Below are 15427 nucleotides of genomic sequence, written 5' to 3'. Positions count from 1 at the left end.
AAGTTGAGTATTCCTTGCAACTTAAAAACACACTTTGTTAAATAACACTTGTCAATTTGTAGCTTCTGAATAAACATTACAATATCATTCAGATTACAGGCAGGTGAATTACATAACCCTCATTATATATATATATATATATATATATGTCTAATAGGTGTATTTACTTTTTGGTCAGACAAAAATTGTTCGGACAGTATACAAAAAAGGTTCAAAAAACGGCAAAATTCCGCTCATTAGCGTTGAGTGACGTGATGGTTGACCAATTGTACAGGGGATAGTGTTGAGTGAAGTGATGGTTGACCAATCGGTGCATCACGGGGGTGGGGGGGGGGGGTGTTCATTGCGTGTGTGGGCGGGCCATCCTACAGGGGATAGCGTTGAGTGACGTGATGGTTGACCAATCCTACAGTCGAGTGACCTGATGGTTGACCAATCGGTGCATCACGGGGAGCGTTTCATTGTGTGTGGGGGCGGGCCTAATCCTTCTGAGCTGAGGTGAGTGGCCGCCATCTTGATTCCTAACTATTGATTTTTTTTCCCCCCCCAACTTTGTGTGTTTATTTTGAAATATAGATTTCCAGCAAAAAAAAAAAGTTGGTTTTAAAAGATAAAAAAATCCTTTTGCAAAGGGGACTCAGGCTTTCCCCCCCTCGGCAGTGGATGAGCTGCCTGCAGGCCTTGAACTCTCCTCGCCAGCCACGCCCGAGCTAGGCACCGCCTGTCCCGCTGGGCCCGATTCCAAACCAGCGGCCCACGACCGCCGCCATCTTGGTAAAGGCTGGCGCGGCGGGGCTGAGCGTAGCCATCGCCACCATCTTGGTAAAGGCTGGCGGGGCAGGAGACAGCGAGCGCGTGAACGTCTGCGGCGGTACGGAGCGGGACCTGCGAGTCGGGCCAGGCCTCAAGCGCTCGACCGCGCACTAGCCGGCCCGGAGGTGCTGATCCGCACACGGGGACTTCGGCTCACCGTGTCCGGGCTCGGAGGAGAGAGCGAGAGCGAGAGAGAATCGGGAGAGACAGGGGGAGGGGGAGAGGGGGGGGGGGGGGGGAAGGGGGAGGGGGAGGAGGGAGAGGAGAGAGTAAAACCCGAAATGTCGATTCTAATTTCTCTCCACAGATGTTGCCTGGCCTGCTGAGTTTTTCCAGCATTTTCTGTTGTTATTTTGGATTTCCAGCATCTGCAGTATTTTGCTATCGTACGTTGGTTTAATTTACTTTGGTCAATAATCAATATCTTAAAAAGGTAGTTATGTAGCAGTCCAAAGTAGGGCAATTTGGGATGGAAGAGGAAGAATGAAGCACAAAACCTGCCACAGCAGCTGGAATGACACCAGTTACCTACACTGACACAGACAGAAGGGTTGCAAGAGTAAAGGCAGCAGTTGGAGCAGCAAAAGGCCGTGCCAGGTGGTTGACCGACAGTGCCAAACAAAATGAAATGGGTTTAAAGAATGTGATTTGTTTTAGGGCATTCTGTAAGAGATACATTTGAGATAGTGGTCAAGAGATCCCAGTAATGAGAAGGCAGATAGGTGTTGGAGTTGGCACAGAAAGTAAGAAAATGCAATATACCTATAATTGCAGTCGGTTTGAGATCCCGAACCGCATCATCCAGGTTCCTCAGCTCCGGATGTGGGTGAGCAAACTGCAATTTCTGCGGAGACAGGTTGGCTCGTCCCTTAAAAACAAAGGAAAACATCAATAATAATATGCAAAATGTTACTGACAAAACTATTTAAAGCCTTTCTTTCTTTTTTTGTGTGTGTAATACTATACAGTGTCTCAGGTGCATCACCATACCATTCACGTGCTCGTAATCAAGTCCAGCCATATTAAAAGTGATAACTCCCTCTCTTTATATTTTTGATTATACTTAAGTAGCTGTGTTAATCTCTGAAGAAATAGCTGGCAGCATCATGGTAGGACCCATTCAGCCCAGCATGCAGTGCCTCTGAAAGGATGACAATGTGTGATTGGGCTGCTTCCAAGACAGCATCAAATAGTATGGTTGGTGATGCCATTGGGCCTGTTGTCCCAACTTCCTTTGGGAAGAGAAACCTCCACCAGCACACAGTTGACAAGGTGAAGCCAGCCCATTTGCCTCCATGAGTGTGCAGATGACAGTAGATGAGCACAGACCCTCTCTCATGCAGTCTAGCATCCATCTATCCATAGCTCCTGAATTTTTTGCAAACATTACAGATAGGGGGATTCCCAGTGGGAAATGCATTGATGTCAGCAATGGTGCTTGGGGCAAGAAATAATTTACAGGAGCCAAAAGAAAAAAAAACATGAAATGACTGAAATATACTCCCTGCACCCAGTCATATTACTGTCACCATTTCAAGATCTCCTGTATAATTACTACTACTTAACAACCTTGAACACCCATTTCAAATGGGTATAATTCACTTTTGACAGCCTACACTATAGAACAGCAGGAAATAGTGTGGAAGATGGACACACCACCAATTAAGCAGTTAAATGGCACATCAGCCTTTTGAAGCAGTCACCAGCTACATGGTTGATCTCACCAACCAGAAAATACAGTTTGCAAAGCGTGTAGAGTGTACTTCCAGCCATCCAAATACCACCCAGAAATTGAGCGGTATTCATACAAAAATCTGATTTTAAACCTCAAACAGCTTAATAACTGAAAGATCAGTATTAAACTAAATCTGTCTGAACAAACCAAATAAACAGGGCTGATACATACAAGTGGACAAATGGTGAAGATGTAGCCTATCCTTAAGCACACAGAATTGCAACCAGGAGCTGTTAACAACAGATCTGCTCTCGTTATATGGTGCACAAGCTTGACATCAGAGCTCAAAATCGGTAGGAAAGATAACCACAATACTTTGTACTTGGTCTCCCAGTACCTCTTACCAAAAGAAAGTTTTGCTTTGGACAGCTCTCATTATATTGTTAGAGGGTAAATTTAATCTAACACCCGGAGGGAAACTGATGCAGTCCCTTCGGCTCTTTGATTTCAATGGAAAGTAAAATCTGGCGGCGTTTAAAGCGGGCAGTCAATCTGACCACAAATTGTTTCCCGACAGGCAGGTCAGGTTAAAATTACCCTCTTAATTTTCACTTTGATTGAACAGCATGTGGACCTCCTATTCACATTCCACCTTGCATGTTTCTCTTAAAATCTGTAAAATAAACAGCTGTTGCTGCAGAGAAATTTTAATGAGAAGTAAAAATGATGAACAGGGAGTACAGGAAACTTTGTGATATCCGGCACCGACGTGTTGCCGATCTATCAAAACTGCCTGACATACAAAGTTAATGTTGAAGCATACGGAGGTTTTCATCTCCGTATCTGACAACAAACACTGTTGCTTAGCAACAGCTACTAAAGAGTCGGCTGCAGCTGCAAGCGTCTCTAGCTGAAGCTGTTGCTATAGCTACAGACCTTGCAGTGCCTGACTGGGGGGGAAAAAAAGAACGAGATCTAAAAAAAACTTTTAGAAAACGGCTCCTGATTTTTGCCGTTAGATCAAGTATTCCGGACATACAACCTCTGGATAAACCAAAGTTTCCTGTACTAAACTGCGATCACAATTATACGCACGAATAGATGCTTTGTATAGTTTATATTTAGAATGATTGGCCTCCTTCTGATTCTTTCAGCCCGTTGAGCCCGTGCTGGCTCTCAAGAGCACTTCAGCTAGTCCCACTCTAAGAAATAGCTGTTAGATTCAAAGATGGGTTTTAATTCTTAGAACAGAGACTGACAACAGGAAAGTGGGAAAAGATAGCATAAATGCCAGCAAGGTCAAATATCAAGCATCAAAAGACAAATAGAAGTGATAAGGGAATTGTAAAATGCAAGGAAACAGGGAGGATAGCACCTGCTAGATAACAAGGAGCCACGAAGCCATAAAATGCCCTTGAAGAAACGTGACAAAACATTCCTCAGAAAGATAAGAGGGAGGCCTGGTCAGTCATACAGAAAGGGACGGCGAGGGATGCCTTCCCGCTTCACAATTGGACAATAGGATGGGGGATCAAATGATTGACACCAGGTGATTACCAGCCCACTGAAATAACTATAAATATAGACGACTGAGGGGGGAAATCAGGCAGGTAGGGGCGAAGGCTTCCCCAAGGTGGCTACGTCCTAACACCTTGGTCAAGTTTAGCCTCTGAGGTGGCTGACGGCCTCACAGCTCCAACAGCTTGAGAGATGACCCAACGGAAGTGACCACTGCAGCAGACTGCAGGAATCCACCCAATCCGAGATCACAGTACTGCCTCCCCGTCCGTCTGGTCGTGGCATTCCGATTCGGGAGTCGTAGATCGCTCTCTACTGTCATGGGTTGTATGTCTATTATACTCAGCTTAAACCATATGTAATATCTGATTATGCCTTAAAACTGTAGCTCTTTAATAAAAGCCTTACAACTTCTAAAGCCGTTGGGTAATCTGTGTGAGCCTGTGATCCTAATCTTACAACTCCCCTGCCCTTTCTCCGTAGCCCTCCAAATTTTTTTCCTTCCAATACTTATCCAATTTCCTTTTGAAAGCCATGATTGAGTCCGCCTCCAACACCCTTTCAGACAGTGCTGCATAAAACGGTTTATCCTCATGTTGCCTTTGATTCTTCTGCCAATCACTTTAAATCTGTGTCCTCGGGTCCCATCTACCAATGGGAACAGTTTCTCCCTATCTAGATTTTGAACACCTCTATCAAAACTCCTCTCAACCTTCTCTGCTCTAAGGGAAACAACCCCAGCTTCTCTAGTCTATACCCATAACTGAAGTCCCTTATCCCTGGAATCATTCTCGTAAATCTTTTCTGCACCCTCTCCAAGGCCTTCACATCCTTCCTAAAGTGCGGTGCCAGAATTGGACACACTACTCCAGTTGATGCCGAGCCAGTGTTAAGATTCTTCATAACTTACTTGTTTTTGTACACTATGGGGTTGATTTTCAGTGTGCCGTGAGGCAGGCTTTTAGGTGTGCGGGGGGGGAAAAATCCCGAATTCGAGGGTCCCGACACCATCCCACCCAAAACCCGCCTCCACGTAAATTTCAAAGGAGGCGGGTACCCGCCCCCCCGAAGTGGGAAGGGATTAGTGCCAATTAACTGCCTGTTAACAGGCAGTTTTTAGCCTAATCCCTATTTTGAAGGGTGTCGTGTGGGATTCCCAACAGCTCCAAACCACACCAGGTTAGAGGAGGTGGGCCATCGGGTTGAAGGACTTGGAGGGGGTCGAGAGGTCGGTGTCCAGGTGAGTGATGGGTGCATGAGTGCAAAGGTAAGTGTGTTTGGTGTGTCTAAAGTGTGTTAAGAAGTTTAAATTACTTGTACTTACCTTCACAGCCTTCCTTCCTCTAGGCTTCGGGAGTCCATCGTTCAGCCGGCACAGAAAGCAGAATGGCCGTGAGCTGTCAAAAGTGACAGCTTTCAGCGCCGGCGAGATTTCTAACTGAGTCTGTGTAGAAGGACTCAGGTTAGAAGCAAAACTGTCAGTGTTTGACAGCTTCAAACAGCTGTGAAACACTGATATTTCATCTGTCAACACGTTTTGACAGATGAAATTTCAATCTGTGACATCACCTGTTGCCAGGTGGCCCTTAATTGGCCTGCTGAGCCCGCTGGGCGGGCTCAACAAGGTCAAGCAAGGGAAAATCGCGTGGATTGGCCGCATCTCGATGGAGGCGGGACTAAAACCCGAAACTTGTAGTCCCGCCTCCTTCCCGACTTCTGAATGAAAATCCAGCCCTATGCCTCTATTTATGAAGCACAGTATCCTGTATGCATTTTTAACCGCTTTCTCAACCTGCCCTGCCACCTTCAACCATTTGTGCACATATACCCCCAGGTCTCTGTTCATGCACCCCCTTTAGGATTGTATCCTTTAGTTTATATTGCCTCTCCTCGTTCTTCCTACCAAAATGTCTCACTTTGCACTTTTCTGTGTTAAATTTCATCTGCCACTTGTCTGCCCATTTCACCAGCCTGTCTATGTCTTCTTGAAGTCTATCACTATCCTCCTCACTGTTCACTATACCTCCAAGTTTTGTGCTATCTGCAAATTTTGAAATTGTGCCCTGTACTCCCAATTCCAAGTTACTTGTATTGTACACCTACTGGTTCTAAGAAAATTTGTTGGCTCATTTAAAGGCAACTTTCATAGAATCAAAGAATAATACCGTACAGGAGGAGGCCATTCGGCCCATTGTGTCTGTACCAACTTTTTGGTAGCGCTATTCAATTATCCCCACTCCACTGCTCTTTCCCGATAGCCCTATAAATGTTTTCCCTTCAAGTATTTATCCAATTCTCTTTTGAATGTCACTACAGAATCTGCTTCCACCACCCTTTCAGGCAGTGCATTCCAGATCACAACAACTCGCTGTGTAAAAATGTTTTCCTCATGTCTGCTCTGGTTCTTCTGGTTACCAATCCTTCTGCCACTGGAAACACTTTTTCCTTATTTGTTCTATCAAAACCATTCATGATTTCAACACCTCTAAAATCTATTCTTAACCTTCTCTGCTCTAAGGATAACAACCCCAACTTCTCCAGTCTCTCCACATAACTGAAGTCCCTCATTCCTGGTACAATTCTATTAAATCTCTTCTGCACCCTCTCTATAGCCTTGATATACTTCCAAAAGTGTGGTGCCCAGAATTGAACACAATACTCCAGCTGAGGCTGAACCAGTGTTTTAAAAGGTTTACAACAATAACTTGTATTTATATAGTGCCTTTTAACATAGTAAAACGTCCCAAGGAGCGTTATCGAACAAAATTTGACACCAAGCCACATAAGGAGATATTAGGGCAGATGGTCAAAGAGATAGGTTTTAAGGAACATCTTAAAAGGAGGGAAGAGGTGGAAAGGTTTAGGGAAGGAATTCCAGAGCTTAGGGCCTTGGAAGCTGAAGGCATGGCCGCCAATGGTGGAGCGATTAAATTCAAGAGGCCAGAATTTAGCATAACGTCCTTGCTTTTGTACTCGATGCCTCCATTTATAAAGCCAAGGATCTCATATGCTTATTTTTCTTTTTAAAACAGCCATCTCAAATTGTCCTTCAAATCAACAGTCAAAGATTTGTGCACATATACCCCCAGGTCTCTCCGTTCCTGCAGTCCCTTTAAAATTGTATATCATTTCACACTTCTCTGCATTAAATTTCATCGGCCATGTGTCTGCCCATTTCACCAGTCTGTCGATGTCCTCCTAAAGTCTGTTATTATCCTCCTCACTGTTTCCTATATTTCAGAGTTTCCTGTCAAGGGCCTTTCAAAGGCTGATTGTGATATCCAGCGGTTCCAGCAAAAAATGAATTTTGGGAAATCGCAGGTGCGCAGCCGATGATTATCCATTCGTTAAAATCAATCAAAAATACTGGGCCGTAAGCCCCCAATTTACTGAAATGAGCTCAGATTGGAGAATCACCCCTTAACTGTGAGGAACACTGACCAGGAAATTTTAAAATCACCCTGGCTTTCTCATTAACCAGCAGATGGCACCATTTCCCAGAAAATATTTAAATCTCTTGCACTTTGAAACAATTCAAAAAGTCTTCAGTTTTAAGGAATGCACTTTAAATAATCCATCTCCCTTTACAAAATAGTGCTTCTTTTTTTGACATGGGAATGTTAAATTTAGACCAGGTGTGACTGCATGCAGAACATCCAAAGTTTTGACAAAACGTGCCGCGTAAATGAAATAACATTGAAAACCAGCACTTTTCAACATTTTAAACAGGGTCTTCAAAATAGTGTACTAAAGTGTTACAAATTATTCTGAAGACTATTCGAGTATTTTGATGATATCTCTACCAGTCATACATCATTGTGTGGACTGATAATGTCCCCCACATGCACCTCATCTTTCGATTAGGCACTCTACACTCAACATAAGAGTTCAACAATTTCAGATCATAACCTCTGCCCCTATCACATATATTTTCTTCTTTTTTTAATCCACACTTCAGCTGTCCTTCATTCTGCCAGCACATTGTCACATTCTGTCACACCTCCTTCTGTCACACCTCCATCTAGAGCCATCCTTTATTCCTTAACCTGTCCCATTTCCACCTCCCCTTGCCTTGAATATCTCAATCTCTCCTGCTTTCTATCCTATCACGGACCTTCCCTTTTATTCTTTCATCCCCCCCCCCTTTTCCCAGCCCCAAACTTACTTTCCATTTCCTGCTTTTTTTCCAGTTCTGAAGAAAGGTCATCGACCTGAAACGTTAACTCTGCTTCTCTCTTCACCAATGCTGCCTGGCCTGCTGAGTTTTTCCAGCGTTTCCTGTTGTTATTTCGGATTTCTAGTATCCGCAGTATTTTGTTATCGTATGTCCCCCAAATGGTTGCATTCCTTTGCAGAAATGCTGAGCTTTACAGAATGAAGTCAAGTAGCACGCTTCAAAGAATCGAATTGTTTTCATCATCCTCTCCTCTTCTCAGTTAGACAGTGACTCCGGGGTAGCCCCTGGTACCTTAACCTAACTACACTAGTTTAGGTGGGAGTTTGAGCAGCGAATGTTGACAAGTCATTGGTTTGTTGACTCGGTTTTGCTCTCCACAGATGCTGCCTGACCTGCTGAGTGTTTTCAGTGTTTTCTGGTTTTATTTCTGGTCATTAGAAGGATGTACTTAAGAAAGTGACCGATTAAGCAATAAGGCGTTTAACAAAGTACCACATAGAAGGCTAGTTAACAAAATTGAGACTCATGGAATAGGTGAGTCAGTGGCAGCTTGGATAAGGAATTGGCTTAAGGACAGAAAACAGTGAGTTGTGGTAAATGGCTGTTTTTCCAGACTGGAGGATGGTAGACAGTGGTGTTCCCCAAGGGTCACTGTTGGGGCCACTGCTTTTTAAAAAATATATAAATGACCTGGATATTGGAATACAGAGTAGAATTTCTAAATTTGCCGATGACACCAAACTTGGGGGTATGGCAAACAGTGAGGATGATACCAATCGACTGCAACTGGACATAGAAAGGCTAGCAGAATGGGCAGACAAGTGGCAGGTGGAATTTAAGAGAGAAGTGTGAGGTGATGCATCTTGGCAGAAGGAACAGGGAGAGGCAATATACACTTAATGGCACAGTTTTAAAGAGTGTGCAGGGACAGAGGGACCTGGGAGTCAATGTGCATAGGTCCTTGAAGGTGGTGGGACATATTGAAAGAGTGGTTAGCAAAGCATATGGGATCTTGGGCTTCATAAATAGAGGTATTAACAAAAGCAGAGAAGTTATGCTGAACCTTTATAAAGCGCTGGTTAGGCCACAACTGGAGTATTGCGTCCAGTTCTGGTCACCACACTTCAGGAAGGATGTGAAGGCCCTCGAGAGGTTGCAGAGATTTACCAGAATGGTTCCAGGGGTGGGGGATCTTAGCTACAAGGACAGGTTGGAGAAGTTGGATTTGTTTTCATTAGAGCAAAGGAGGTTGAGGGGTGACTTGATAGAGGTGTACAAGATTACAATGGGTTTGGATAGGCTAGACGGGGAAAAGCTGTTCCCACTAGTTGATGGTACAAGGACTAAGGAACACAGATTTAAGGTTTTGGACAAGAGATATAGGGGGGACGTGAGGAAAAACTTTTTACACAGCAAGTGGCGAGGACCTGGAACTCGCTGCCGACGGAAGCGGTGGAAATGGAGACACTCAATGTTTTCAAGGGGAGACTGGATAGGCACTTGAGGGAAATAAACTTGCAGGGATAGAGCGGGGGAATGGGACTGACTGGATTGCTCTACAGAGAGCCGGCACGGACTCGATGGGCCGAATGGCCTCCTACTGCGACTGTGACCAATTAAGAAATAACATTTCTGCTCCATGATGCTATTTCACAGATAAAACTGAGTTAAATCCAGGGAATCATTAAAAACTCAGGTCCATCTCTTTGTTCTGCAGTTGAGAGATGCCAAGTTTTTCAGCTTTTATATACCTGGTTGTGGAGGTTGGAAAAAAAATGGGGCAGTTGTGTAGCTCTTGTACTATGCAGTCTATTCCTGATAATTCAAAGTTGCTTTTTGTTCAAACAAATTTGAATTATCAGGAACTTTGAGTTATCTGCAGTAGACTACAATAGTTATTTCATGCAAACTGTGCAGCACAATTGCATGCAGAGTGGAGCCTGTTGTCAAATTTGATTCCAGCATGACACACAGATGAACTTTACCATTTTCTGTTCCTCAGTACACTGTTTTTCTTTTATCCCACTGTGTCCAAACACAGCAATAAAAAGGGAGTGCTGGGGAGAGCAAAAGGGATCAGGCCGCAAATATAGAGAATCAAGCTGAAAAAGTATGAGAACCTTGGTATACAAGTGTGGCATTTTTAATGTGTGTATAATGACTCCTACATTTCGACTTGTGAAATGCAATACTAATGTTCCCCAGACACTATTCCAGCATGGCACACTGGGCCACCTTTTACAAATGCTTCACCATGTTTCAGTTAGAAATTCCTTGGCAGCTGTTTTAAACTAGGTCAGTTTTGGTGTCCTGGCCAATATTTATTCCTCAACCAACATCACTAAAACAGATTATCTGGTCATTATCACATTGCTGTCTGTGGGACCTTGCTGTGTGCAAATTGGCTGCTGTGTTCCCTACATTACAACACGATTACACTTCAAAAGCAATTCATTGGCTGTAAGGGGCTTTGGGATGTCCCGAGGTCATTATAAGCGCTATATAAATGCAAGTCTTACTTTCCTTCTAAAGCCATGGCCTTTAACTTGCCCTTTGTGAATATTGGTGTACGAATGCTTAAAACGTTAGCATGAAATTCCTTTGTCTGGTAGTTGAATGGGTTAGTCCCCCTGTTTAAATGGTAGGCAGAGCAAAATCATACTAATGTGTTCAGGATTTGAATGCTAATTCAGAGTGTAATTTTAAGCCCTATGTGTTAAAGGTAAAAGGCTCTTACTTATGACCCTGATTCAAAAGCCTGGGTGTTGTTTAACTTCTTCCACTATGCTATCAGTACTTTTTTTTTTAAATAAAAGAGGCGCCACGGAGTGAATGAAACAAAGCATGAGTCTAGAAAGGGGGGTAAGCAGAAGTAGCAAGAAATTTAAAAAGAGAAAACATCTGTATAAATAAAGGAAAGTGAAGGAAAAAGATTAGTTTTTAAACCTCATGCTCCAAGGAAACAAATTATTTTTCCTGCACCATTTAAAACAATTACCACACCAGCAGCCAGGAGAAATTCAAGAGCTCCAACAGAAGAACGTGTCAGAAATGCCTAATAATTAAATCACTTAAAGGTGTAATTTGTACTTGGAGATTTAGCAACTTAAAACAATAGATCATCTACCTTGTTAGGCTGTCTTTAGTCTTCAAATCATATGCATCCTGCATAAATCATTGGAGTGCAACCTAGTTTCATAGGTTCTGGGGAAACCACATACTGAATATATACAATAAAATTACTGCCAATAATGTTGCATTGGTGGTGCCATTCGTGGTCTCCGACTTCCAATCATATAAAGACCCAGAACTTGCAGCAGCTCATTTTGAATTAATGCCAACGCTCCCAAAACAAAATCCCTATAAGGCCTGATGGATGGGATTGTGGTATGTGGAGAATGTACATCATTCAAAGGTCATTCATTTTCTTCATTTCTCATGCTCCATACACCATAAGAACATACCAAAGTGGTACAGATTTAGGAAAGGAAGTCCCCTAAATAGGTACATGCCATCAGGACTGATCTGTCAAAGAGCCTGTTGCATACTGCAATTCAATCTAGACTGTAATGTTTATAGATATGCGAGGACTGCTCCAGGTGACAGTCCTTCATATGCTATCAGATGGAATTTGAAAGAGAGATCGCTAGGAAGTAGCCATAGAAAATAAAAGCTGCTCCCTGTGCTTCTTCCCTGCAAGATGATAAAACATTAGGATTCACTTCGCCATCTATTTAGCTGTTTGCTGTTAAGTCTTTGTCCTGGGTCCTAGCTATAGGCAATGAATAACTGTTAAGAGCCTAAAGTATTCTGCAGTAGAAAAATAATGGAAACAACAGGTCCCAATGCTGGCCTTCACTCCTGATGCCTCTGCCTCTCGCCCTGCCAGAGTATGCGTGGTCAGGGGAAGATTCCCTATTTTAAATACTTCTGGGTGCATCTTGGGCACATATCACAGCAGGGGGGGTAATATAAATTCCAGCGAGGCCACCACTTCTAACTAGACCAGCAGCCCCGTGCGACCTCTAACCCAGTGTACCAATTGCCCAGCAAACCCTAGGCTGGGACCAAGGAGACACCAACCCTGACCGTCCCTTTCTGCCGCAGATAACCGTGCGTGGGGTGGAGAGAGGTTCCACTCCAAACAAAGCCTCGTGGAAATTTGCAACACAGGCCAGGACTCAGCGTATACAGGTTTTCGCCTAATTGGTGGGCCTTCCACAACTTAGTGGGAATACATAGGAAAGCCCGGAGAAATTCAGGACCAACATTTAAAACTGCCTTGTGTGGCAGCAGAGAAGATGTTATAAAGGTGACAATTTCTTGACCCAAAGGAAATTGAAAAACTAACTTTCATTAAAAACTCTGCTCGGACTCTGGACAGCCTGGTCAGAATGCCAAATCAAACTCGCGGACCTAAAATAATTCCCTGCCGCTGTACTTGCTTAAAACCTGTAATATCCCTAACATTTTCCAGTTCTGAAAAAAAAAATCTCAATGGATGTCCAATCCCTCGACACCTCCATCCCCCACCAGGACAGCCTGAGGGCACTACCTTCTACCTTGAACAGAGACCCAACTAGTCCCCATCCACCACACCCTCCTCCTCCACCTGGCTGAACTTGTTCTCACATTAAACAACTTCTCCTTCGACTCCACTCACTTCCTCCAAATAAAAGGTGTTGCTATGGGAATCCGCATGGGTCCTAGTTATGCCTGCCTTTACATGGGATATCTGGAACATTATTTGTACCAGTCCTACTCAGGACTTTCCCTCACCTCTTATTCTGATACACTGATGACTGTATCGGCGCTGTTTCCTGCTCTCACCCAGAACTGGAAAATTTAATTCACTGCTTCCAATTTCCATCCTTCCCTCACCTTCACATGGTCCATCTCCAACTCTTCCCTTCCTCGACTTCTCTGCATCCATTTCTGGGGTTAGGCTATCGACCAACATCCACTATAAGCCCACCGACTCCCACAGCTACCTTGACTACACTTTCTCCCACCCAGCTTCCTGTAAGGACTCTATTTCATTCTCCTAGTTTCTCCATCTCCGTCGCATCTGTTCTGACAATGCCACCTTCCATACTAGTGCTTCCGATATCGCCTCCTTTTTCCTCAGCTGAGGATTTCCCTCGACCATGGTTGACAGGGCCCGCTACTGTGTCCATTCTATTTCCCGCACTTCTGCTCTCACCCCTTCCTCTCCCTCCCACAATAGGATTACCCTTATCCTCCACATTCAACGGATCATCCTCCACCATTTCCGCCACCTCCAGCGTGATCCCACCACCATGCACTGAAGGAATATACTAGCTAACAGTTTTAGAAAAATATACTATATAGCCTTTTCAGAAAAACACACAACCTTATGAAAGAATTTTGGCCTTGTTGAGATAAGACAGTGGTTGACTCGGAAGAGTACCTTAGAAGGAACTCTACCTTATAAATTCTTTAAAACATGACAAACTGGGTTTGGAAATTTAGAAACCTAACTATGAAATAGCTATGAAAGAATTCTGGCTATTGAAACAGGACAAGTTGTTGACCCTGAATAAATAACCTTATTGGAACAGAAGAATGGATGGCTCCCAGTGGCTGACCTTTTGGGAACAAAACAATGGTCAACCCTGGATAAGTGATATAAATCACTATTGCTGATGTAGCAGTAAGAATTGCAAGAGGTCAGCAGAAAGATGAATAGTGATAATTAAATTGGATCAGCAGAAACCTTATGGGATACAACTGAAAAAGGGTATAAATATTGAAGTCTCAAATGGGATATCAGAGTCGCTTTAATTGGGCAAAGCGATTCTTGACTAGAGGTGGCTCTGTGGTCTTCCACTCTTTATACCTCGGGGATCAAAGGTATTTTGAAATTGATGGTTCTCCTGTATAGAAAATTTTAAAAACTGTAATACTGTAGCGAAGTTAAGATTTAAAAGTAAGATTCTCTTAAAAAGATTGTGCTTTTTCTCTTTTTAGAACTGTTAATGTTGCTGATTCATCAACTGTAAATTGCAGGTCAGTTCTTTTAATAAATCTCTATATATTTTAGAATTGTCTCAAGTCTCCTCCTCCCCTCCCCCTGCCTCTGCACTTGTTTAAAATGTTACATCTCACTTTTTTTTCCCCAGTTCCGACGAAAGGTCATCGACCTGAAACGTTAACTCTGTTTCTCGCTCCACAGATGCTGCCTGACCTGCTCATTATTTCCAACATTTTCTGTTTTTATTTAAAATAATTGCTTGCAGTTCACAAACTCGAGTTGAAATCAAATATATAGACAGCATAGTTTTCCATGCAAGAAACTTTACCTCACAAAGAGGTTCAAACGGTGGCTGCTTTAACTTGGAAGAATTAAAATAAGGGCGCAACTAAAAAACAATAAAGCCCTAACAGATCAATTTCCAAAGAGCTTGCATCAAACAGGACACCAATAGGTGATCCCCAATGAGTCAAATTCTCAGTCAAGAAAGAAATAATCCCAACATAGCTCAGTGCTAGGTTTACAAACAATGGCGGATAAATAGCAGACATATTCCAGAACAGATAGGCACATCAGTTAAATAGGACTATGACTGTCTGGTCGTAGAAAATCATTACAGATATTTTTTCCATTTGGTCATACAAACTGTATTAGTAGACATCATGCAGGAATTACTCAAGGTGCCTTACTACCAAGAACAGGAAAAATGGATTTAATTATCATTGCTTTTCAAAAACTGGGTGTTAACTAGAATGGCTCCAACGTAAGTTTGCAATTTTTTAAACTTTGAATTGCGAAAAGAGGCCTCGCCTGTGAGAATCCTGCCTATTTATTGCCAAAATGACCAAGAACCCTAGTTTGCAGGGTCAAAAAGGGCCCCTATGTTGCTCCGTCTTCACAAATCTTTTGAGACCATTGTAGGATAAGGGACAATGGAGGAAATGCATCCAGCAACCTTCACATTCACACCAACATGATCTCTGTCCTTGAGCAAAAATATGGGAGCTTTTGGTCATCTCTGCATGCACCAAATATCTTGAGCTTGAGAACTGTGAAGGCAACAACGTCTGCTGCTCCATATATCTCAGCTAAATACAAAGTCAGGAGATCAACTTTGTGATCCAAACACCAGTAAGCTGGTAGGATTACAGGCGAGCTAAGCAGGAATGAGTCTTTTCCCTCTCCCTTCTTGTTAATACAGAAAACCACTGTAGCATTGCTCAAATGCAAACATACTGGCTTTCTCTAC

General features: G+C 43.2%; 1 protein-coding gene across 4 annotated transcripts in view; it reads right to left on the bottom strand.

Moving 5' to 3' along the window:
- The window catches only part of me1 (malic enzyme 1, NADP(+)-dependent, cytosolic), a 532089-nt gene that overhangs the window by 86499 nt on the left and 430163 nt on the right, over nt 1–15427 (bottom strand). For all 4 annotated transcript variants that reach the window (XM_085997486.1, XM_085997487.1, XM_085997488.1 and 1 more), the window contains one exon: nt 1576–1681. In XM_085997486.1, the coding sequence (XP_085853612.1) occupies nt 1576–1681 (106 nt within the window). The remainder of the gene's footprint in view (nt 1–1575; nt 1682–15427) is intronic.

This window comes from Somniosus microcephalus, chromosome 9, assembly GCF_052327205.1.
Source record: "Somniosus microcephalus isolate GS21.2 chromosome 9, FLI_Smic_1.0, whole genome shotgun sequence".
In the NCBI taxonomy this organism is placed as follows: domain Eukaryota; kingdom Metazoa; phylum Chordata; class Chondrichthyes; order Squaliformes; family Somniosidae; genus Somniosus; species Somniosus microcephalus.
This window is presented reverse-complemented; position numbering and strand designations above follow the sequence as displayed.